Source organism: Sceloporus occidentalis, unplaced genomic scaffold (genome assembly GCF_023333645.1).
Source record: "Sceloporus occidentalis isolate IW3139 unplaced genomic scaffold, rSceOcc1.0.p SCAF_24, whole genome shotgun sequence".
Classification (NCBI taxonomy): Eukaryota; Metazoa; Chordata; class Lepidosauria; order Squamata; family Phrynosomatidae; genus Sceloporus; species Sceloporus occidentalis.
Genome location: NW_028317004.1, coordinates 6165035 through 6191997, shown reverse-complemented (window position 1 = coordinate 6191997; position 26963 = coordinate 6165035). Strand labels below are relative to the sequence as shown.

General features: G+C 37.9%; 1 protein-coding gene across 1 annotated transcript; it reads right to left on the bottom strand.

Moving 5' to 3' along the window:
- On the bottom strand, positions 1-26326 carry LOC149300557 (terminal uridylyltransferase 7-like). Its single transcript, XM_089485041.1, has 28 exons — positions 25873-26326; positions 22463-22641; positions 21732-21848; positions 21373-21550; positions 20952-21040; positions 19959-20010; positions 19545-19614; positions 19092-19218; positions 18398-18517; positions 17926-18054; positions 17328-17508; positions 16641-17246; positions 16186-16370; positions 15886-16036; positions 14140-14226; positions 13749-13849; positions 13602-13659; positions 11813-11916; positions 9544-9633; positions 9285-9398; positions 8415-8492; positions 7398-7575; positions 6588-6635; positions 6423-6514; positions 5652-5767; positions 4949-5253; positions 4265-4396; positions 1-68 (listed from the first exon to the last, which is right to left on the bottom strand). The coding sequence occupies exons 1-28, from the start codon at positions 26324-26326 to the stop codon at positions 1-3; spliced, it is 4209 nt and encodes a 1402-aa protein (XP_089341167.1).
- Between the last annotated feature and the right edge of the window lie 637 nt (positions 26327-26963).

Sequence of the window (26963 nt, the reverse complement as noted above, 5' to 3'; positions counted from 1 at the left end):
TTAAGATTCCGGTTGTGCCTTCTTCTGGGTGGCTTTCCCCTGAGTCATGTATTTATTAGAAAGGCTACCTGTAATGAAAAGGAAGAAATCAATTTGTGCAACATACTGTTAACACAAGTATTTAAAATAACAGTTCTTTACACCAAAGAAATAAGATGCTATTATTTTATTTAACAGAGAATGCTCAAAGGATCTCACACATGGCTCCGCTCTTCTTTATGCTTGCTGCATTGCTTGTTTTACTTGGTGTGTGTGTTACTGTGGTATATTCCTCAGAATAGGTACTACCGTAAAATATGTTCACCACCACCAAAAGTATAATGCATAGGTTTTTATATTTTGGAGAGAGAAAATGCTCCATGATAAGTACATTATTTTTATATACGGGTGGACTGATGGGCAGTGAAGGAGTTTTTAATTTCACGAGTCTTATGGAAGGGGTACATGATAAACAACACAGAAAACTGTAAATATCAGCGAGCAAAGAGACTAAATATCTTTGGGATATTTGTAAGCCTTAGGGATTCTCTTGAAGTGCCACAACAAGGTCACTAAAGGTCCCTTTTTTTTATTTTGAAATTTTGCAGGTGTACAGTGATCAGGGCTCTGCAGCAGGATCTGTAAAGTGTGGTCATTTTAATACCTCGAGTATACAGAACTTGGCAGCATTGGTACTCTAAATCAGTTGGCACCGGATTTCCCTATCCATGCAAAATAGAGAAGGACATGCTAATGATTGTGACAATATTTCATATATATATATATATATATATATATATATATATATATATATATATATATATATATATATATATATATATATATATATATATATATATGCTTTCCATTAGTTGCTTTGCTTGTTGCTACACATTTAAATGATATAGCCCGTTCCATACCAAGGTTTCTTAGTACCCTAGCTACCATATGTTTTTTGCCTTTTTTACTGTATATTGGTTTAATCAAATTCCTCTTATCCGGGCTTAAAATTATACATTTTTTTTTCCAATGAAAACATAGGTCTTAAATAGGTATAAAAAACCTTGGAAACATGCAAAACAATTGCTAGGAATATAAAAAAACCTATACTAAAACATTTACATTAAATGTATTTATAAAGATTCCGTAGCGTTGTTACGATCAGTGGGATAATGGAATAACACAATAAAACTGCTACAAAAGAAGACCTTGCTCCTCTTGTGATCTCACAATCTAGTCAATGGTTTATGGGGGAGTGAAACAGTAGGAGGGGACTGCTTGGATAGGAATGACATGTTGATGGCTTGATGATGACTCGGGCTGCAACAACTAATCGATAAAATTGATTAGTGAAATTGATTAGTTGAATGGATTTGTTCGAATTTAAGATTAGTTTTTTCAGAGCAAATGCTCTTATAAATCGGACTTCAAATAGAGGTCAGACTATGAGACTAAGATCCAGATCCCCCGCAGCGCTGCAGGGGACCTGGATCCCCCTTTCTGGCAGCTGTGAACATCTGTGTGACATGGACAGACAACCTCTGCTGCTTTCCGGGACTTCCGCCGGGGCTTCTATGATGGAGCCGGCGTGACAAGACCTTCCGGTGCTCCGTCACAGAAGCCCCGGTGAAAGTGGTGGGCAGCAGCAGAGGTTGTATACGCGCATCGTGCAGACATCCACCGGCTGCCCCCACTAGACACAAGGAAGTCTGGAGAACAGGGGCAGGTCTGGGGATGTAAGTTCGGGGGTAAGAGAGTGAGTACAATGACACGTTAATGTAAATTTTAGGTTTTTTATTCTGCTGTTTGTTTTTAACACACAGCTTGTTCATTAAATTATTTAAAATAAACCGACAAATTAGCATTTTGTTTTTTATTCGATTAATAGAGAAAATAATCGGTCAACTAATCGATTATGAAAATAAGTCAGTTGCAGCCCTAATTATGATGGCTGAGGGTGTTAGGAAGAATGGTTGTATGCTTCCTAAAAAACTTGAGTTTTCAGAGAGCTTTTGAAAGTTGTATACAAGGAAGAAAATCTGACGGAATGGGGAAGGCAATTCCACAGGAGGGGTGCAGAATGGGTGAAATCCTGAAAGCGGGAGTAGGTAAGGGGTAATTACAGCAGAAGAGAGCTGCAAGTCATGAGAGGAACAAAGAGGGTGGTTAGGGGTGTATTTGAATAGGAGGGTAGGGATATAAGGGCGTGAAGAGTTGTTAAGGGCTCTGTAGGTCAGGGTCAATTTAATTATGAAGAGTATGGGGAGCCAATGAAGTGATTGTCATAGTGGAGCAGCAGATGAGGAACAATGGCGGAGAAAGATGAATCTAGCTGCAGTGTTTTGGAGTGGAGTGGTGAAAGGTGAGAGGTGAGAGAGGAGTAGGCCAGTTAGTATGGATTTGCAATAGTCCAGACGGGATATCACAAGTTGATTAGTATGTTTCTTGTGTGAGGAATGGGCAGATTTGGGAGATGTTTTTCAGATGAAGTCTTGTAGATGTTGAACTTTAGATAATGGAATTCCATCCATGATGCAATTACTGAAAGACAGTCAGGCGAGTTAGCAGAAAAGGTGAATGGTCAGTAGCAGAAAGATTTAATGTAAAGAGAGGCTGTAAGTGATGCACAGATCCCATACTGCTGATAGCATCAATACACAAGGGGACAGCTAGCCAGGTTCAGGTCTCAGCATGTATTGGCTGCTTGTGCATGACAGGAGTGTGATTGGTGTATTAAATATGATTGCTAACAGCAATCACACTCCTATCATGCCCATGCTTACCTAGATTCCAGCATGTCCTGGCTGACTTGGCATAATAGGAGTGTGATTGCCAAGTGTGTTAATGTTTTTTTCTTCTTCTAAAGGTGTGTGTGGGGGGTCATTTTCAGTTTCGGCCAAGTGAATCCTGAATTTTCGGTTCAGAATTTTCATTTTGGTGCATCCCTAATAAGATCCATTTCTGGTGTACCAATTATTTTTGGTTGATTTCTGCGAAATGTCTGTTGCTGAGCTCCCAGTCTCTTTGGGAGAGAGACCCTGCACAACCTGCCTGCCAGGATAATGTGATGGCCTGCAATGTGAACGGCTGATAAAGCCAGGAGACTTTTTCCTGACCAAGCCATGAGTTTTGTGCATTACTGTCCCAGGGAACTGGATCAAGTTCCTCCTTGTTCTGTTAAATAAGCTACTACTGTAGTATTGTCTGAATGGACCTGCACAGGAAGGCCTTGCCAAAACTGACTGAAACACAGAAATTCAATCCACACTGCTTTTAGCTCTAGAAACTTTTGATGACTGGCTCTGATCTTTTGACCCCCATAGTCCTTTGCTATTCGGCCAGGCATATGCTCCCCCAACCTATCATGGAGGTGTTTGTTGTAACGTGGCAACATAGGCCCTCATAGAAAGGTACACCCTATCGGAGAAGTGTAAGCACATGCCACCATGTAAGGTTGCCCTTCAATAATGAATAAACGTATCCAGAGTGTGATGCCATCTGTCCCAGAATTTTAGGATCAAACCCTACAGAGGCCGCAGGTGTGCCTTGCCCAAGGGACCCCCCTGGAATGGCAGACACCATCAGACCCAACACTCTCTATGGGCTTTCAAATAGAGCAACAAGAATGAGGCTCCTCATCTTCTGAGAACTATTTTTATGTTGCTGGGAAGAAGAGAACTTCATGTTTATGAAGTCTACCCACATACCAAAGAATTGGATTCTTGAGATGGAATGAGAGTTGACTTTTCAAGATTTACAATCCAACCGTGAGCCTCCAAGGAAGTGATGACCAGTGAACCAATGAACCAATTGTCTAGGTATGGAACAATGAAAATACCTTGGGACTTAAGTAGGGCAGTCAAAACACTGACTTTTGAAATTCTTGGAGCCGAAGACAGGACGAATGGGAGAGCCTGAAAATAGGGAACGGAGGATCTTTTCTGATTTGCGAATCTTCTGAAGAAATGATGAACAAGGATGTGGAAATAAGTATCCTTTAAATCCAGTGCACCCATGAAATCTCCTTTTTAGTTGATAGCCTCCTAAACTATTTTAAACGGGTGTTCACCGTCATACAGCGTATGGCAGACGTTGACGCCGCTGGAAGGGGCGACATCAAGCCATTACAGCAACACCGTTTGGGTACAGAAAGCGAACAGCCATGGCGGTCCTGACACGTCAATTGTCAAAGGGGTTAAATCATTTTAATGTCTCCTGTTGTAAGATAACTACAGAAACCACTTTATATAAATATACATTTTATACTTTGCATTTTAAATATTACCTGATTGAGGGCTGAAAATCAATTTTGTCTTCTTTTTGTCTTCTTCTGATGGTATTACCTGCAATCTGGTTTTATGTTTTAGAGGACTTGAGGCAGATGGAGATCCACATAGCATCTCTGACTTGGGACTTCCTTCATGTATTCCACAAAAAAAGAAAACCTTATACATACATGTACAAAACTTTAACCTTACAAATACTGCACAGTTATATTTAAGATATACTGGCTATTGTAGCTTTAAGTATTCTACCTTAAAGTGGACAGTTCTAGTTCCGATTGCAATGGAATCAGAGCTTTTTAGCAACATTTTTTCACCATTTTGTTGTGGTTCCCATTTCCCTTATCGCCACACTTGCTGAGCTCACAGAGGAAATGCCGCTAAAGGCATATGGCACTCAAACCATCCTTGATTTTTCAAGGTTTTTCTTAGCAATATATACAAAACAATCAAATATATCTAATGAAAATATGCACTCACTCCCTTGTTTGAAAGAAATTAAAATGTACAGCAAATTTACTGAATTTGTTGCAAAGATGCCTGAATTTTACCCAGCAGACACACATAAGGGGGCCTGGTCTATCTACCTCCTAACTATTAACGCAATGCAAATTGTACTATTAAAATAATTCTATTTAGGATTATTTTCCAATGGTTTCTGGTTCACAAATGACTTCTTTCCTCACCTGCTGAGCCCTTGTATTGGGGACACTCTTTCTTAATATGACCTTCTCTTCCACATATGAAACAGCGTTTCTCCCTCACTTCTCGATCGTCTTGCCTCCTCCATTTTTCATAGCTGGATTTGGGTGTTTTGTCCTTGCAAGTTTCATACGCTGCTCTGACACCTTGCCGGATGCTCCTAGGGGTACTGGTTACATGCTTTCCATCCAAACCAGAGTTTTCATTTTCCGTATCCTCCATTCTTCTTTGTAGTCTTCTTTCTGGGTATCTTTGGTTCATAGCACCTTCACCATTTCGGCTTCTCATTCTGTATAAAAAAAATACGGATGAAAAACTTGCAGTGTATTTCCACAATTGACATACTAAAGGTATTTCCCTTCAGCATTAGACTCCAAACAAACATATCGTTTTACTAGGCATAATTGCTTGGCTATACTGAGGTTATGGTACAGCTTATAGTTTCCAGTAATGTAAAACTGTCCACATACGCAGACCACTCTAAAGTTAGTTTAGGTATAACCATTACAACATGTGGAGAGAGACCGAGGGTACAAAAGGAAATCAGAACAAGCAAGATCTCACAGGCATCTTCTAACATTTCCGACCTTACTATCCCTTTAAAAATTTATATTTTAAATAAAAAATCTAGTTAGCGGATAACTGACACAGCCACACTGGTTACTGTACATTTGAAATATTGCTTACTTTCTCCGTTTAGGGCATTCTTTCATAAAGTGTCCAATTTTACCACAAATTCGACAACATCTGTCATTGGGAGCAAGTTCACCTTCAGTCAATACTTCCGGATCAAAAAAGTATTCCTATGTAAAAATGGTAGGAAACATGGCTAATGATGGGGTTGATTCTATTTTCTGGTCATATATTTTCACAAAGACCCCGTTTTTCTTTAAAACCATCTTTTTCAAAATTGGAAAAGAAACCTAATCACATAAAAAAACCTTTTAAGTCTTTTTTCAGTTTTTACGGCAACAACCTACCAGTGCTTTCTTGAACCTTAAACCATGTTCGAGGCAAAAATAAGAATGATTTATAAAGCTTATGTTATGTACTGTAGGTGGAACAGCACATCCAAGTCTACATTGACATGGTTCTGGTTTTCTAATAGTTTAAAATGACACTTTTTAATGTGTTACTATTTCTGGTTGGATAGTAGTATAATACCACAATATCAGTGAACCCTTTCTTTTTTGAAGTTATCTGTTAAAGAAACCTTTAATTTCTTCACCGAGAGTGGGGTGTATAGGTGGAACAGCACACCTGAAGTAGTAGAGATTAATATAGTGAGGAAATATAAACATGCATGAGATTGGAATATGGCTACCCTGCCACCCTCAAGGAAGGACGAGTGAATAGCAAATAAACTAATAAAACAATGCTTGTTTACATTAAAAATTACTGAAATGAGAATGAAAATAAGACTTCAGCTGAAATCTTTACATTAAGAATAAAAATTACCATATTGGTTGGATATTCTTTCGAGAATTCTTTTACAGGAGTTCCAAAAACACGCCTTCCATTGATGAAAGCTTTCATTATAAAATTTGTCACTAAAGGACAGAAAAATTATTATATTTTATAGTTATTTTCACATATTTGTTATATTTAAATGTAAAAACGTACTCTTTCGTGATAATCCAGCTCCAAGGTTGTGATTTAGGTCAAAAGGATCTTCGGAAGGAAGGTGAAAAGAAAAAAAAAAAAAAAAGTTTATATTGCAATTTGAAAATAATCACATTAAAATACATCCTTGATATCTACATAAATTGAACATTTTTATTAAGAACTCTGACAATGAAGTCAAGGTGAAATTCTATGAAATGGAGGGCTTAACCACCATTATTTCAATGGGAACCTTGAGGCTGTGAGTGTTGCAGACTACTTAAACAAACTCACAAATCCCACATGTTGTACGATTAAGGTCTTCCCACTGGTTTGGATAGTGCTTCTCGACAAGGCACAACAAACAGCCCAGGATTAACCTGTTATGCTCCTTTAGGACTGGTTTATATCGCATTACATAGTAGGGAGTTACATAAAGTGTAAACAATACCCGGCCTGTACCAACTCTTAATTCAGTAAAGACATTTTAGAAAATCTAACGCAGTGTGCTGAATGGCATGTGCATGCTTCACAAGCTTCTGGCCAACCACCGTTGAAGCGAGGACACAAAATAGGGTTGTCACACAGATTTCAATTACTGAATTTCTATTTTTTTTTTAAAACGAGAAAAAAAAACCAAAAAAAACAAAACAGATTTCGCATTCCATTGCTATTTTGTGGTACAGGTAAGGACACAAAAGAAAGGTTCTTGTTATCTTCTCTACCCTTCAGCGTTTGTTCAGCTCTAAAAGTTTTCAGTTAATAGGTAGCATTGAGCACTTTAATGATATACTTTCGAAAAATGTTATATATATATATATATTTATTTACCTTCAATAACTATGTATTTAGATGTCCATTGTTTCTTAAAAGTAGTCAGTAAGCTTTTCCTTCTGATGCAAATGACATTCTCTTTAAAATCAAATTCTTCTGTGTAGTAGCGGAGAAGGCCAAGCCACAGCTCACCAACAGATTCTTTGTTCTTACCATATTCAGGCCAATATTTTTCCTTTATCAGGGTGATGAAAAAAAAAATTCAAGAGTTCAGGCTTCCAAATAACAGCCTAGTCTCCATTCTATTGGAAAAAGGCTAATTTATACATATACACACATATATATATATATATATAAAAATTAAAAAAAAACAGTTAAATTGTAATAAATGTAAACACCGCAATGTCAGGCAGCATGAGTATAGGCGGTATCACTCAACATGACAGAGCCCACACACACTGTAATCAGAATAGCAGGGCTGCAGAACAGATGTTATTTGAGGGAGATTTACTTTAACAAGAGAATCAGAAATGGTAAAGGCTAATACAGTGAGGGAATTTAAACATGCATGGGATAGACATAAATGCTCCAAGAACTGATTAAGGGGAAAATGGGCAGACTAGACAGGCTGAAAGAAATTGACATCAGATAAGAACCTATTGCTCCGTAACAGAAAAAAACCTTTTGATAATCAAACCTCTCAAATCTATGTATGCATTCTTTATTTACTGGAGTTAGAAATAAAAACTGTGATGCTTTCCTCCACCTGCCCGCCTCTGATGAGACCAAGAAGTATAAGGGGGAAGCAAAAGTGCACTGGGGTCAATACTGATCATCATCTAGTATACACGGACTGGGTGCAAGGATAGGCACAAACATGTTTAAAAGGTGGACATTTTCTTTTTTCTACATTTAAAACATTCAATAGTTTCCCTTGGCTAAGAAAGCATCAACCATGTGTTTATAACGGGAACAGAGTGATTCTATTATAAAAGGCCCAGAACCAAAATAGTAATGAACATAAATTTAAAGCTAAGCATTTTGCAAATAATGAAGCCGTTATTTAAAACTTACCAGTTCATCAGTCTGTGAAAAAAAGTAAGCATTCCAACCATCAACAAGAACTTCTGGCTTTTCATTACCTCTGTAGATCTAGAGAATAATAGCTTTCATTAAATTATACGCATTATGCATGTGTACACACACACATATCGTACACAAAATATCATGTCAATAGAAATAACAGTCTAGCATGTTTTAGTACATCAAATGCAGCACTGTAAAAAGTTATAAGCTGAAACCTAATGCATTTTTTCAAAATAATCACAATTTTATACAAACTGTTCTCTCAGCACATTTTTTTTTTTTTGAACATTCCTACATTAAACTTCAAAAATAAACAGAATGATAAGAGAACCGGAGGATATTTTTGATCACTGTGAGTTATTTGTGGGAGAATTTAGTTACTTCCCCTAACGGCAGAGAGAATTTGATGCGATGTGGCTCGTGAAGAAATGAAATATTTCTGGGGGAAATGCAGTTCTCCCTTACTAATACTGGCGGCATTAAATTCAGCATTAAGTACATTAAGTATTCCATTAATGAAAAGTTTGAAACCTGCACTGCCAACCGAGCATATTATGCAATTGATAAATGGTTAAATATTAGTGATTTGTGCCAGGTAGGTGGCCAGAATAGTCATGCCATTTCACTGCGGTAAAATCGCAATAAATTAGCTTTTCATTATATTTCACAGAAAGCCTGTCACAAGTGATGATCAACTGAAGCAAAGGAGGGAATTACTTGTTATTGGATTACAAGCAATCCAACAAAATGTGTTTGCAGTCATTTGAAAGACTAGCACTTAGTTTTATCTGCATAATTAGACTTTACACAAGAACGTTCATAATAAACATGTAAATTTTGGATTAGTTTTATACTCACTTCTTGAAGGACAGGGATGACTGGAGGGTTCCTTTGTTGTAAGAAAAACAGCACCATAAGAGTATATGCATAAGAAGAGAGACTGCCTCTGGAAGCATCTCCAATGTCACACATCTGAAAAGGGAAAAACATTGTGTGTGTGTGTGTAATATATATATATATATACACATACATATACATATACACACACACACACACACACACACACACATACACATCAATATGGTCGTTGGCCATACACCTTGGAACCACTTCTTACCTTGGTAAAAACCTTCATGGTGTAGCAGAGGTATTTGACTCGTGGATCAATGGCTGCATATGATGCTAAAAGTTGCGTGTTATGCAGAGCCTATAACATGAAAGCATCAACAATTACCCGATGAGGAGTAGATGCAGAGATTTATAGCAAATTCCTGTGCTCGCTGTCACCTTGGATTAATACATACACATGGACAGGAATTTTATTTCTGTTGCCAATTATGAGCGTTACGTTAGCTCAACGTTAAAGCCCCAGAGGCTCCGACTTCATTAGCCCTGCCATAATCAGCTCAATGAGCTTTTTTGAATAGAGAGTGTTACCCGAACACCAAGTGACCTTCAGATAAGCAAAGTTTATAAAGTATTAAGGGAGGGTGTATTAAAATGTTCAATTACAAAATATTTTTAAAAAGGCTTTAAACCTTTAACACTGTTCGCATTTCACTTTAATCAGGGGATTATACTTGCATATTCCCCAAAATTCCTCGACAGAAAAAACCTGTGGCAACAATTGGCATCATTACAATATTTCTTTTAAATATATTTATTAAGTACTGACTCATGACATACACTTTCAGAACTAATATATTATCGCTATAAAAATACAAAAAAGGTGTTTACCAACAACTTATAGGCAGCTGGACAATGCACCCCCCCTCCCCAAAAAGTTCTAGCTTTAATATGTTTTCGGGCAGCTACACATTTGTCATATGTATTCTTTCTAGCTAATGGCCCATTATAGTAAACAAGTATCCCCCGCGGTAAATACAATTGTTCACTAATCTCCCAGCTGGACATACATTGTTACTAATGCAAGTCTATGCAGGTACTGACTTCATAGCATTGCCATAAATAATCAGTTCAGCGTCACCCAAACAAGTCACATGACTGACAACAATGGAAAGAATAATTTAAAACATTTGGGACGTTTTATAGGCTGAACCAGATGTATGCTCTATCCTAGGAGATTGCCTGTCCATTACGTTCTCAAGGGCACCAAATTTAAAATCCCTCCTTGCCCCTACAGTTCGTAAAAAAACAAAAACAAAAAAAAAAAACAGTTCTGTAGCAAATGGGAATAAGGGTCAGGTTTTTGGTTTTTTTTTTGCAGAACCTGTGCTGGCTGTATTATTGGAAAAAGTGATAGAGCTACATTCACTAGTAATAACATTTTTAATATAAAACAGTTTACATTTGCCATATGTATAAGAAATGCCAATGTGGCATCCAACACATTGGTAGAACTATAAAAAGATTTAAAAACACGTTATCAGCATATTTACAATACAAGAAAAGGTCTTAAAACACAGTCTCTAAAGTATTGCGATGGGCTATCATGAGAGGAAGACGATAGGCTAGAAATTATATATCCAATACAAATTGGTCTTCCAATCAGGAGATATAAATTAGAGACGCTGCACCCTAAAGGGATTTTGCTCTGAAGGTCTTTTTAAAACAATATTTTTGAAATATACATTTATTGTGAGGTTAGGTATTTATCCAATAAATTCTATCAAGTATGTATATATTTAATTTATCAATACAATTATGTTTTGCATATATAAACAAAAAACATTTATTCTATGTGTTTGTGATTGTATAATTACCTAGTTGCATTGGTATATTAAATGTCAAATGTTTAGTATCTAATAAAGTCTATTGAGTATCACAATATAAAAATTTAATATTAATGTTATTCCATTTTTATATAACATATAACAAAGTTACTTTGTAAAAATGACACCTTTTCCTTTCTATAGTGCCTTCTTGGTAAAATATTTAATATTGCTTATAGTAAATTTTATAACCATTGATATGTAATATTAATACATGTGTGGTGCACTTTAGCTAAATCACTGAGTTTGTAATATGGCTTTAAGAATGGATTTATTTCAAGCGATTGGCACCAATTCAAAACCAGAGTAGCCACTGAGGAAGTAAGCGGTCTTATGAAAAATATAGGGGAGGTAGATTCAACAATACAGCATTCTGTTACGGCTTGGTGGGAATTTAAACTTTTAACAATTTAAAGACTAATAGAAATCATCACAAAAATAATTCCAGTAGACATTATCCTGAAAATAGGGTGTTTCGCTAATTTTGTCAAATGCACACAAATCTTAACTGTACTCATTAATCCCAAGTACTTTAAATTTGCACTTAGAACGTAAAAAAAAATCCAACTGTTCCCCAGACAAAAAAAAAACAAAAAAACAAAAAAAACAAAACTTACTGAGAACAAATTAATTCACCTACCAATTTCAACTTACCAAAGTGTTGTATAAACTGATGTCGCCTTCAATGCCACTCCTGACATGATAAAATTTTACAATTGGCACTTTGGCAGAGGTGATTGACAAAATGTTTCTCAATCCTACGGGAGAACAAAATACACAATAAAACCTGGATTTCCAATTCAGTTAAGACTAACACATTAGCACTTGTAGTTTTATTCTACTACATCCACCTTATCAGTAACAAACAGTCCGATAAAAAGGTTATCAACTTTAACTACATATTCAATACAAACACCACATATAATAATAAAAAAAAATGTACACACTTTTTTTTTTGTTTAACAAAATGCAAAATGAGTGAACAGAAGAAAAATCTAAACCAAATCTACTTTTGGTATAACCACGCTTTGCCTTCAAAATAGCAATTATTTTAGGTACACCTGCACACAATTTTAAAGAACTCAGCAGGTAGGGTGTTCCAAACATCTTAGAGAACTAACCATAGCTCCACTGTGGATTTAGGCAGTTTCAGTTGGTTCTTTACTAATGCAATTGCAAACGCGACAATGTTGAGATCGGGGCTCTGTGGGGGCCATGCCATCATCTCCAATACTCCTTATTCTTGACTCTGAGGTCGCTGTCATGCTACAGAACAAATATGGGGCATCTAATGGCTCCCTGATGGTATTGCATGATGGATAAGTATCTATCCGTAGTTCTCAGCATAGTTAATACTACTAAATCCCCAACTACATTTTCACAAATGCTGCCCCAAAACTTGCAAGGAACCTCCACCTCCCATAGTCAACATTTTGGCTCATAAGTCCAGAGCACCTGCTACAATTTTATTGCACCCCAGTCCCTGTGTTTTATTTTTTTTTTAATAATTGAGACACTTGGCCTTGTTTCCATGCCAGGGGTATGGCTTTTTGGCTGCAAGTCTTGCACGAAGACCGCTTCTGACCAGACAGTAGACGGGTATACTAGGGCCCAATGTTTCCTGCCAATGCTGAGCTGATGGCACAGCTGGACATCTTCCGATGAAGCAAGCAGATGTTCCATCTGCTGCACTAAGTTTTCTTGGCAGACCACTGCGTCTATGGTCCCCAGCATTGCTCGTTCCTTAGTGCTTTATTACACCAATGCAATTGTGAGGTTTTTTGCTCTTGTGCCCCCTTTATACATAGGCCCCACCTGCTCCATAATATATACAACAGAGCACCAGATTCATACATGTGGAGTGACAAGCACAGCTATTTATACTGTCAAACACAGAAATGTGTTCAGCTACCTCCCCTGAGTACAGTGATACCCCCCCATCATGCATGGATTTGGCAATTTGGCGATTTAAAGGCCACATCTGGAAAGTGTGTATTACAGCAACACTAAGTGAAGATTGCTTTCTACACCCATTTTAAAGTCATGACCTGCTAGGCACGTCAGTTGTCACCAATGGGATGTCTTTTCCGTGACGTGCCAGGCACGTCAATTGTCATGATGGATTTTTTTTTTAAGCAAAGAACATACAGGGATAACTGGTTATTAAGATAGGGTTTGTTATACCTTGCTGGTCCAGTCAGAATGCTATTTTGAAGTCAAGGATTTTCCCCCCTTTATTAGGTACAATGGGAAATTGCTTCCATGAGGGTTTTTTTGCCTTCATCTAGATCAACAGCAAGGTTGAAATTGATTGACTTTTGTCTTTGAATTACCAAGTTAAAGCTGCCAAGTCTTTGTGTTGGCAAATATTACATCAGGCTGATCAGCAGTAACTATTCAAGGGTATATACGCACACAAAAGCAAGTGGAAAACAGTTTGTACCTTGATGCTTTCGAAGATGCCATGCCAAGCCTTCGATTGTTCTTATGCAATCCAATTCCTATAGACAAAGACATTACACGTAATTAAACACACATACGTTTCAATTAATTGACGGACTACAAAACACGCAAAACAAAATATAGTTACAGTGTCTGTTTCAATGCCATCAATTGTCATGCAGATATCAAGGTCGCTCTGCTTGAAGCCAAATCCATTTTTTGAAGACCCAAACAAACGTAGCCTGGCCCCTGTAATGAGATGTGTTAAATAACAACGGTTTTCCTTTTTTGTATACCTTAACTTTATTAAAAAGAAAAAAATAAGTTTTATTTAAACCAGTAATGCATGCCAGCTCTTGAAGGATAAAAGGACACAACACCATTCTGTGTACCCTTGCCCGAAAACATGTAGCTTTATACATTTTAATTGAGATTCCCAATAATAAAAAGGTGTGCGCAGCTCTGATTTAAACAGTTTTTCTAAAAGTGCTTTATTTCAGTTCCTCTAATTAATTTGTAATATTTCTCCCCACAATTACCAGGAAATTCTCTCTTGATAAAGTCTTCCAAATCTTGGCGAATAAATTCACGAGCTTTATACTCCAATGTGGAAGGAGAAAAGTCTTCTACAAAAGTTGAAAAAAAAAAAAAAAAAAAAAGAATATAATAAGAACTCATTCCCAAATAAATTGCTATATATCTGCTGGCATTCTGGTGGTGCAAGCTTTCAATCTAGACGATAGGGATAAGGAAGTGGGAGCAAGAAAAGCATATAAATCTACTGCATACCAGATGAACCAGAAACAAAAGTATGATTTGAGTAAAATTTATATAGCAGGTAAACCAACACAAACCAGGTACAGCTAACCCTGGCAGTGACCGCTAGCCAAACAGCTGCATGACAAGTGTCCTGAAACCTCTAGAAAAATACCCTGGCTTTACAAAAATATAAACTTTCATATCAACAGGGTCTTCTGTTGGACTGCTAAGCTTCTTCAGATATAGCATACGCCTAGCAAAGCCAGGGATGTGCAACAACTAAATCGATAAAATAGATAATGAAAATGGTTGACAACCATTTTCATTATCGTTTACTTGAATTAGTCTCACTAGAAGACTAAGATCCAGATTCCCCTCAGCGCAGCAGGGGACCTGGACCCTCTTCTCCGGCAGGCGGTGAACGTCTGTGCGATGCTCGCAGACAACCTCCGCTTCTGTCTGGCACTTATTCTGGGACTTCTTACTGAGTGCTGCTGTGACATGACCTTCAGTTGCTCCTTCTTAGAAGGCTAGGTCGGAGGTGCCAGGCAGCAGTAGAGGTTGTCTACACGCTTTGTGCAGATGCCCACCGGCTGTCCCCATTAGACACCAGGGAATCTGGAGCACGGGGTGGCAAGTCTGAGGATGCATTGGTAAGTTTGGGTGGGCAAAATGGCATATAATAAAATGCATTTTTCTCAACCAATTTTGTTCTTAAATATGAAAAAATAGTTTACATGTGAATTAAAAGTAAAAATTTTTTAGGTATTAAAACCTAGTTTGCGAAATATTGTGTTTGGATTCTTGTACTAAAATATATTCTTGTATTAAAATATAGCTTTTATTATGTCATAGTAAAAAAAGCAAGGTGATTAGAGAAATGCCATTGTGACAGAGATAAAAGTACAGCGAGTACAATAACACGTTAATGGAAATTTTAAGTTTTTAATTCAAGCGCTGCGTAGATTGTTCACGCTATATAAATAAAAGATAATATTCTGTTTACTCATTCTACATTTTCAGCTAATCATGTAACTATGGTATCAAAAGAAATCTCTCCTTGAAAAAAACCCCAATAGTTTATTCACATGAAAGGGGAATAATGGTTCATATGCTTATTTTGTTCATAATAGAACATAGGGATAGTGGGTCTTTCACACAGCGTATCTCAAGTTTCATCTGCATGTTCTATCCATACCATCTTCTGTTTTTTCTTTTTGGTGTTGGAGGTTATTGTATTGGATACACCTACAGGCTAAAAAGGTAAACACAGCACCTAACAATTTGTTGTGTTAAATTGCATCCATTCAGGTCTCTTAAATATGCCAACATGGCCCGGAACTGTACATAAAAATTTGTTTTATGCACGAGATTTACAATTTTACAATTACACACACACAAAAAAAGAAAAGCTAATTAAGCATGGTAGAGAAGTCTACTCCATCAAAGCACTAAAGAATTATTCCAATTCATTTGTGCTGCTCAAGCTACTTGCAACATTTCAAAACATTACTATCAGTACGTACCATAACACTTCATACAAACTTGATCCAGAACAGCATGGAATTTAGGTGTGAGAGGTGGCAAAGTGTCAAGCTTAATTCTTTTGAAGTCCTCTGGACAGTCTTTCCTTAAATGGCCTTCTCGCTTACACAGGTTGCAGACAACTGTAGGTAGCTAAATTAAAGAAAGGGTCAGAGATGTCCCTTAATAAACTTTAAAGAGAACGGTGATTATCACTTATACAAGGTGCTCAAACTGTTTAAGCTGAAACATAATAAATATTGTTCCAGAATACAATGGTTTGTTAACAAAAATTCACATACCTTGCCTCTTGTGAAGATTGGCTTATTGAACTCATAAAACAAGTTGTCGTCATCATCATTAGAAATCACATTGTCCAGATGTACAGACTCCCCCTTGTTATCTTTATCTTTTAAAATCTCTGTTACAAGAACCTGCGCGTCATTGTTTTGGAGGCAAGTGGTAGATATTTGCTCACATTCAGACACTATATCACAGACTGAACCAGTGCACTTATCCAGGTCTTCATCAGCGGTCAGACTATACGGATTTAGAATAAGACTTATTTCCTCCTCCTCTTCATCCTCCTCCTCCTCTTCTCCTTCCTCAGATTGATTTAGTACAATGAGATGACGAGAAACCTCTTCAAGCTCATCTGTGCTGTCCTCCTCTGGATCAATGTTACTCAAAATTCCTCTGCAACTTTCCATTGAAAAGCCACCCCTCTCTGTTACAGCTACACTGCTAAAACACTCACAATCAGACAGGCTGTCTGTCTCCTCGTTGCCAGCAACTGGGTATTCTCCATTCTCACTATCTTCCTCCATACCTTGATCACTCATGTTGTCATGTTCGGTTTCACGATCAAGTATATCATCATCCTCTGACTCTTCATGACAACTTTCTAGCTCTTCACAACTCTGGAGATACTCCTCGGGGTCACATAAAACATCCTCCTCTATAACACAGCCATCATTTTTAAGAGCGGGGTCACCATTCGTTGAGCCATAGACCAGTTTCTTCTTTGAAGAGCACCGGTCTGTTTCCAAGTTATTATGCTGTGGTTGTTGGCTCTCCTCAGCACAGGCAACAGGCTTATCAATGCCACAGAATGAACAGTCTTCCAGTTTTTTATTTAGATCTGCCATATTGTTATCCCCAGGGACCCTTTTAAGAGCATCTGTGTGTGAATCCTGGTCTATGACCACATTAGAAGTTGCTGTTTTTTTAAAATTGGATTTTACCACCTTTTTTTGAGGTGTGGCAAAATATTTGTATGTTGCCTTCAAGCAGTGAAGCATGTACTCGTACATTAGCTGACTGTTCAAGGATCTAGCCACATTTCTTTTGACAGCATATGGATCTACAAAATAATAAAATGTGATTAGGTTTCTTGCATAACAGATTGCATCAACACGGAAACACACATATATACAAATCACACCTTCTACAGCAATTCGCTTTTTAGGCCAGTCCTTTGTTTCCCTTGAAAGCTTTTCTTTAACACGGATACTGATAACCAAGTTTGCCATGTTGAATTCCAGTGCATAAAACCTAAGCATTTCAATCCACAGCTGGCCGATCGATGCAGGACACTGGCGATCTGCAGGAAAGACCAAAGGGACCTACAAAAGATTGTTACTTTTAGTTTACAATTAATAAGCAAACTAAACAAACTATTTTTTGCCTTTTTTTTTACATAATGCAACAAACATTTGAAATGCCTTGTTTTTAAAAATATGATCTGGCAATAGTCAACTTAATTTGGATATTGGTAACAAATATGGCTCTAAAGTTTTCATAAAATAAATCACAGCTGTGCAAGTCAGTGAATATCTAGGTTATACAAGCATATTATGTTAAACTGACCTAAGGCAGCTGTTGTCTGTGTCAAGGGCAGCTATTCTTTTTAAAGAAATTGAGAATTGTGTACATTATGCAGGGCTAACTCAGCCCTGCCGGAGAAACTTGCCAGTGTTGGAACTTCACAATGAATATTGAAATGAAACAGACACCTGGGCAGCTAAGATTTACACCCTCACCTTGCCCCTTATAGTGCATTCTTCACGGGGAGTAGTCTCATCTGCCGGAGTGTACTCCCACGTCACAGTCTGCTCTTCTGCTAATCCCATATGGTACTGTCCCAGTTTGGAAATGCTAAATCCTTCAACCTAAAGATTATACATTAAAGGAAAATGCATTCAGCATTCAAAACACTATTGTATACAGTAATGAAGTGCAGCAAGAGTGTTTTATTTCACATTATTCTGGAACACTTTCTTTTCAATTGCAAATACCAAACTTTCGTTATTGGTGAATGGTCAATGGCATTCCACAAGCAACACACTGAGACGACTATCTACAGATTCATTAGTCAAAGGAACTCTCCGAGTGAGTATGATTAAGATGTTATATAACTGGCCTTGTACAAAAAAAAAAAAACAAGCTCTAAATTCTCATATTGACATTGAGGACCAAACACTTAAAATATGTTACAGTTTGTACAGAACTTACCCAGGTGCCAAAATATACAGGTAGAATAGGTTCTTTTCTATGTTGCAAAAAGTAAACCACCATGAGGGCAAATACATATGGAGGTAGGCCTCCTTCATCATGTCTATCAATATGACAAAGCTGTAAAGAAAATAGGTTTTCTGCATTATTACACATAAAAAGACACAAATAACTATATAATCAGGACTCCTTATCACTTCCTCTATATGCGGTACTTCACATGCTTTTCTTCTAAATACTGTGATGTTATGATACAGGAATTACATACAGCCATGTGCAAGCAGCGTAGCACAATGCTAAATTCACAATTTAAGGGAAACATGAGCAATTCGCATATACAATATATTGTCTTATTCTTGAAATACTAATCTTGTTGCCAAGGGCCACTAACATTCTATATAGAATATTTTCAGAACAGAAACAGGCTGATTTTAGCTGGTCTTCTTGGTATTAAATAGTTTAACAGCATTGCTTATTCTTCCAATGTATCGTATTGCATAGCAAGGCATTGGCGCTCATGTTCCTTGTCATTCAAATATTTAAACTGCCATCACGAAGATTAAAAGGAGTAGGTATAGCACAGATACATCTTGAATACTATTGTATTTTGTCGTTCTTATAAATATATTTCTGTATATGCATATCAAAACAAACAGCAGCTACATAATGCAAACTGCTTTTCAGAATTATTTACCTTTGCCCAGTAGCGGAATGCAATCACCAATGCTATGATTCTTGGTTCAAGTCTACCAAGTTTGGCCAACAGCTCAGTCGTTAGACAGGTATTTTCATTGCCCGCACTCACTTTACACAATAGACCACTAACAGAGATATAGAGGACACTGATCAGCGTAGTGTTACTGTACTATGAATGACTACAAATAGACACAGATCTACAATGTAAAAAAGACACAACCCCCCCCCAAAAAATAAAAAATTAAAAAAAAAAAAAAAAATTATCGCACAGCACTACAGCACCCACAAATACACACAAGAGTTAAGAGCAATTCAGCAATTACAATAAAACAAGCTTTCATTTAGGGACAGACAATGAACTTGCATAAAACATTTATACGAAAAAAAGTTTCCCCCTCAGTAACCAAACAGGTAATCTATGACACAGGCACTATAGCATTATTTGTCACACCTTTGCTTTTCCCGGAAGACCACCACTGGAACTCTGGCATGGAAATCCACATCAAAGTCTGTAAATAAGTCTGTTGCCCAAAAATAAAAATTACACATTAACACCTTTTCACAAGGGTAAGTTGCACGTCAAAATTAGCATTTGTCTACTGTACATTACCGTGCAACAAGTCAGAATACCTTAAGGGCAGGATTTGATCAAAAAAAGCCAGTAAAGGTTGTCCAAGAAACCAACTTTGACTAAACACTCCCCCGCATTAGCCAGTACATTTTGAGCAGCACAAATACAGGTAGACAGAAGTCTGTGTGAACACTTGTGGTGATTTCACAGGACATTTATATATATATGTCGAGTCCAGTCTGGATTTTAAGTATAAGACCCCCCACAAAAAGAAAGACACACTACATGACTTACCACTCTGCTTTAGACTTTCTTGGACAAGCAAGAGCACATCAGGCTGATTCATCTATAATAACAGAGACACCCAAATGACTGTTTGACTTCTCACACTGACCATATCAGTACATACGCAATATGATTTTCTTTTCAATAACAGATGTTTATACCAAAAAAATGAAAACAGTTCCACTTTTTTTTTTATGATTGTGGTATAATAGTCACTAAAGTAGCCAAGTTGACCAAGATACATTAAGCGTCTTGAGTTTGGAAATAATATAACCACTATATATTTGTAGCAGTTATAGTGCAAATATTAGAGGGCATACATTGCATTACGTTCACAGCTATAGGGGCAACAAGGGTGGGCTGGCACAGGCATTCCAGACAGGACGTGCCTGGGTGCCAGAAACTTACAGGGGGACCAGGCAGTGAGGTCACACAGGGGACACAGCACCTAGCATCTTCAGATTTATGATTTGAGAAATATGGTTAAGCTTACATAGTAGAATCATGACATGATGATGTTCTTTGTGTTGGCAGGATGCTCTTTAGAATGCCATCAAATATGGCAGGAGGGAATTAAGCAGGGCCTGAGAAATAATAGGCCACCTAGCTATGAGGTAGATAGGTTGTGTTTGGTACCTGCAAGCTTCTAATAACATGGTGGGCACAATTACCCAGAGTTATTGACATACACAGTGCGGCAAAATATGAGATTAAAACATCAGGCAGGAATTTGCTGCCAGGTTTTACGAACCAGGTGGTAGATTGCCTGGGCTACACACTCCTCTTCCTACGCGACACCAAACGAGCAGACTCTCAGAGAAAAAGTAATAAGGGTTCTATAAAAATAGGAACCTGGGATTAAAATTTAGAACTTCTTTATATTTTGACAAGGGACCGTAACATCAAGAAATTCCGCTATCCTATGCGTTAAAGTGCATGATGGCTGGAGAGTCTAAGCAAGGTTATGGCAAAGTGTCTTTAACCGGCACTTATTCTACTTACGCTAGGCGGAATCTTGACATCTATATTCATATCAGATGTTCTGAAGCCAAATCTGCTAAGGGAGGATCCATAAAGTCTTAGCGTGCATCCTGGGGGGGAAAAAAATGTACCATAATTGTAAAAAACAAAATGTTAAAAAAGTAACAATTGTATAAAGCAGTAAACTAGAAGATGGCTGTGAAATCTTTGCAAACATTTGCATTCAAAAGACCGTTTTGAATGTGTACAATATTTACATTCTCTTTCGAGACATAGCTACAAGCATATATACTTTATTGCATATAACAATGTACGGTGCATGAGGATGCGCACACACACACACACACACAAGCTCAGACAGATATGAAACGGGATATAGTTAAAAATGCCAAACGCATAATTTACAAATAGATGGTGTGACTCTGTGCCCCGCATTCCATACCCTGAATCTTCTGCTGTACTTGGTTTTCCACAGCTTTCAAAATAGCAAGTCTTTGTGCAAGGTCATCTTCATTCAATCCATTCTCCTGTACTATTTTATTAATAGATTCAGTAATTGCTTCTATCTGGTTAAATGTTGGTGGAGGTAGAGTAGTCAGAAGCTGCTCCTCTTTCTTTTCCTAGGAGGGGAAAAAAATAAAAAAAATAAATAAAAAAAAAAGTCCAACATGACAATTCTGCACAAAAAATATCTGAAATAGCTGTTTCTGAAACTTTATTCCTGAATACTCATATTTCACTTTTTTTATAATAAGTTTCTTATATTTAATTGACCACTGCAGGCTAAAAGGAAATAATCACCTTTATACTTCTCCTGTGTCTCCTTTCTTTAATGTGTTTATGAGCCAACTGCACAGATTCAATCAGAACATCACACAGCTTACAGGAATAGACGGCTGAAGCATTTTTCCTCGGACGCTGCAATAAAAAGCAGTGAAAGATGGTATTAGAGGTTGAAAATACAATACCCACAGAGCATGGCAAATCCCAATCATTTAAGTTACTACCAAAGTTCTCTGTGCTGCATTTTATAGAAAAGCATTATTTCTACTACATTTACTAGACTATATTGAGCAGAGGAGTACCATAAGGATAATGTAAAAGAAAATACTTCTAAACAGGCTGTGGATTTTTTTTAAATGAAACATTATTAAGCACTTTAACATCACAGACCTTAAAAAAGTCCATACCAACCCTATTCATACGTTAATTGAATGTTGGAGGTCCATTTTGCAGAGACTCTACTAAACCTTACTGCATGCAAATCAGTGCCGGAATTCTTAAAATTATTTAGAGAATGAGACTTGTCTCATTTTACTGCTCCTTCAGCTGCCTCTACGTAGACATCTAGCATAGACTAGTAGTACTGCCAGTGAAAAACTGTACATCTATTTGATTAAAAAAAGGCTATTTTTTCACTTTAACAAAGCATTCCCTGTAAAATTTGAATACATTAAAAAGTCCTACGGTTGAGTTCTTCCTGTTACAGCATTCTTTAAACTGCACTACAAAGTTTTATTTCTGCTGTATACCCTTTTGAGTCTGTAGATGAAGTCTCGTTTAAGACGCTCCTCAGCTTGCTGCAAACCCAGTAACTCTTTTTTGGACATCATATTCTTCTCTGCCTCTGGGCTGCCCACATAGTCCTCTTCATCAAGCTCAGATGGACGGCGTCTGCGATCATTCTTTGACTTTACTTGCATTTTGGACTCTGCAATCCAAAAGGTGTGAAAGATGTAAAACATGACTCAACTACAAAAATATGTTTTCACACATTTAAAATAAAAAGTGAAACATACCATTAAGAAACAGATACAATTACCATCATCATCGTCACAAAAGTCAAATACATATAACCCTGTGTCTTTTACTAGGTGTGATATACCACAATGTCCCATATTATGTCCCATGCACGGGCCTAACATAAGGCAACTGTGATAAAATCAAACCGCAATGACATTATTTAATAAAGGTATTACTTCAACTAACCCAGCTAAGATCTACAAAAACCAAAGTCGCGTGTGATTTCCGGGCCATAAGCATTTTGTATAAATCGACCCCTGCCTGAATTAGCAACAGGAAGTTATCCATGTACAGAGTATATTTCGAGTACTTAGTCGAGTAATGTGCAAAGCATAGACCCTGCCTTTTCAGTAAATAAAGGAAGGAGGGAGTAGAGTGTGTGTGTATATTATATATATATATATATATATATATACACACTGATCAGCCATAACATATTGTGTAGGTCTCCATTCTGTCACCAAAACAGCCCTGACCATGAAGGCATGGACTCCACTAAACCTCTGAAGATGTGCTGTGGTGTCTGGCACCAAGAGGTTAGCAGCAGCTCTTGTAAGTTGCATGGTGGGACCTCTATAGATATGTCCTGGTGCCATGTGATCTCCTGGTAAGCAACGCACATGGACCTGGCCATCTGCGTGATGTGAAAGATAACCAGGCCACCTTCTTCCATTGCTCTGTGGTCCAGTTCGTATGCTCATGTGTTCTTTCAACAGTGGAGAGGGGTCAGCTTGCGCACCCAGACTGGTCTACATCTATGCAGCCCCATAAACAACAAACTGCGATGCACTGTGTGTTCTGACCCCTTTTTATCAGAACCAGAATCTACTTTTTCATCAATTTGAGCTGCAGTAGCCTGTCTGTTGGATTTGACCCCACCAGACAAGCATGAATGAGCTGTGGCCACCCAAGACCCTGTCGCCTGTTTTTCATTCCTTGGACCACTTTCGATAGACACTGACCACTGCAGACCGGGAACACCACACAAGAGCTGCAGTTTTGGAGATGCTCTGACATGGTCGTCTAGCCATCACTATTCGACCACTGTCAAAGTCGCTCAGACCCTTATCCTTGCCTATTTTTCGTTGAAGACAAAATGTTCACTTGCTGCCTAATATATTCCACCCACAGGTGCCATGATATTATTGTGCCAAGATTATCAGTGTAATTCACGTCACCTGTCAGGGGTGTCAGTGTTATGGTTGATTGATATAAACACACACACTCACTGGCCACTTTATTATTAGGTACACCTTGCTAGTACCGAGTTGAATCCCCTTTTGCCTTCAGAACTTCCTTTATTCTTCATGGCATACTTTCTACAAAGTGCTGGAAACATTCCTCAGAGAATTTGGTCCATATGGACACGATGGCATAACACAGTTGCTGCAGAGGCCACTGGAGTAAAGGGAACTCATTGTCATGTTCAAGAAACCAGTTTGAGAGGATATGAGCTTTGTGACATGGTGCATGGATACACTGTGGTCATAAAAAGATGGACAAGGTCAGCAACAATACTCAGGGAGGCTGTCGTATTTAAACAATGCTCAATTGGTACAAAGGGGCTCAAAGTGTGCCAAGAAAATCTCCCCAAAACCAGTACATCCGCACAACTAGCCAGAATCGTTGATACAAGGCAGGATGGATCCATGCTTTCATGTTGTTTACGCCAAAGTCTGACCCTGCCATCTGAATGTTGCAGCCGGAATCGAGACTCATCAGAGGAGGCAACGTTCTTCCGGTCTTCCATCGTCCAATTTTGGTGAGCCTGTGCGAATGGTAGCCTCAGTTTCCTGTTCTTAGCTGACAGGAGTGGCACCCAGTGTGGTCTTCTGCGGCTGTGGCCCATCTGCTTCAAGGTTTGACGTGTTGTACGTTCAGAGATGGTATTCTGTATACCTTGGTTGTAACCAAGTCCGCCCCATTCTTCTCTGACATCAACAAGGCATTTTCGTCCACACAACTACCGCTCGCTGGTCCAAAAAAAAGGAAAAATATCCGTTCTCTGTAAAGATGGTTGTGCGTGATAATCCCAGTAGATGAGCAGTTTACAACCAGCCCGTCTGGCACCAACAATCATGCCACATTCAAAGTCACTTAAATCCCCTTTCTGAGCCTCCTTTGAACTTCGTCAAGTTGTCTTGACTACATCTACATGCCCAAATGCATTGAGTTGCTGCCATGTGATTTGCCGATTAGCCATTTGTGTTAAAAAGCAATTGGAGAGTTGTACCTAATAAAGTGGCCAGTGAGTGTGTATATAGAATTACTTTACATATATAGTTATAGTGTCTGTGTGTGGTATTTGGGTGTATGAGCATAAGGTGTGGTGTGTGTGTTACCTTATGGCAGTAGCATGAGTGTCTTTGTATCAGCATATAGCGTTAGTGTGTGGGTATTCGTGTATTGCGTTAGCATGTGAGCACAGCCACATATGGCTTTAGTAGTTGTACGTTACTATGATTGTAGGGACAGCCAGCCCAAAACATTGTGCTCGTGTTTAATAACCTCATTTTGAATTGATTTTTCACCATTTTAAACAATGTAATAACTTTATTTACCAATAAATTCTTAGTTTATGAGTTTATCAACTCCCTAAGGAACATGCAGTTTTTTTATACCTTTTGTTACCAAGGCTGTTTTGACACTTTGCTGTTCTCATGTTTATCGGTAATTTTCTCCTCTCCCATTTAGCGTATCCATACAAGTTACACACATAAGAAAACCTGCTAAATAGAATCTATTTGTCCTGGTGCATTTCTACAATGCCCATAGCTCCGGTATCACCCATCACAAGACATTTTTACTTAAAATAAAACCATGATTGGAAGAAAAGAAAAAAAAAAAAAAAAAAAAGAAAAAAAAAAGACTGGCTCCTACAATTTAGGGTTGGCTCTTAGAGCTAAACCAAACCCTCAGCTCTTGATACTGCCAAGAGAGGTGGTGCTAAGAAATCCTTTTCTGTTTTCTATGAAATCTTCACACTTCCAGTCCCAGAGGATAACCTTTTGTTCTGTGTACATTTATGTTATTTGAACAGATCACTGTATTAGCCCTGCACATATTTATACAACGTACTCAGATATGTAGCCGGAACAAGACAACGAACTTATAAAAACATGAAACAGGTTACACAAACCTCCACTATGGGCACGCTGATTATCTTCACATGCTGTCCCCTTCTTTGCTGGTCTCCCTACACCTTGGTAACTTCTGTCTCCCAGGCAAGATAGGTCTTGCCATCTATCATCTTCTACTTCATTGGTGGAATCCTTCCTAAGTCGCCTGTGTCCACGGTCCCTCCAGTTTTCTGAATTACTCCGCTGCTCATCAACTGACCATCTATTAAAGGCATCTTTTTGGCTGGCAACTGTTCGCCCACTGGGACTAAAGTTTTTGGAAGAATTCTGATGCGCCCCATTTCTGGCATCTTGTGTAAATGGAACTCCTTTTTTGGGGGTGATCTTTTCATGCTTCAAGGAGGCTTTACCATGTCCTCTCTTACTTACATTTTGCTTGATGACACGTCTCCCAAACTCTTCCTCATTATCCATTAAATGGTCCTCTCTATTTTTCTTGACAGCATCTCCCATTTTCCCCAAATGAGACTAAATTCATGCCTAATAAAGCAAACAGAAACTGATATTACCTATACAAGTAAAAAGCATTTTGGGGAATTTACAGTCATCAGTTGAAATGCAAATAATTCATAATGTATACAATATATAGTAGTCTGTCATGCAAAAAATGACATAAAGCACAAATTGTCACAGAAGGAGCTTCTCACCACCTCCATTTAAAAGGGCACGCAAAAACTCTCTCCCCCCCATTCTGTGATAATTAACCCAATGAACTTTTTTTTTTAGATGGAGCACTCAGGAACACTACCATAGTTTGGAGTGTTTGATAAGAAAGATGGAAAATATTTAGTTTTCAATCCGGCCCATTTTAACAACTGCCTGAGAACAGCTCTTCAAAGTCACTCTTTTCACTGTGATCCTATTAAAGATCAAAATTAGTACAGAAAACACTTGCAGGTTAATGACTTTCAGCCAATTTGCACAGGGCATAAACACTTTTTTTATAGTCATGTATCCATTAGGGCACAAGTATCGGATACAGAGACAAGGACATTAAACACCGGTAATGTTTAAAATGCATTTGACAACCAGCCCCTTTTAGCGTGGATATTGAATTGTCTGAGTACTTTCACCAGCTTTTACATCCTCC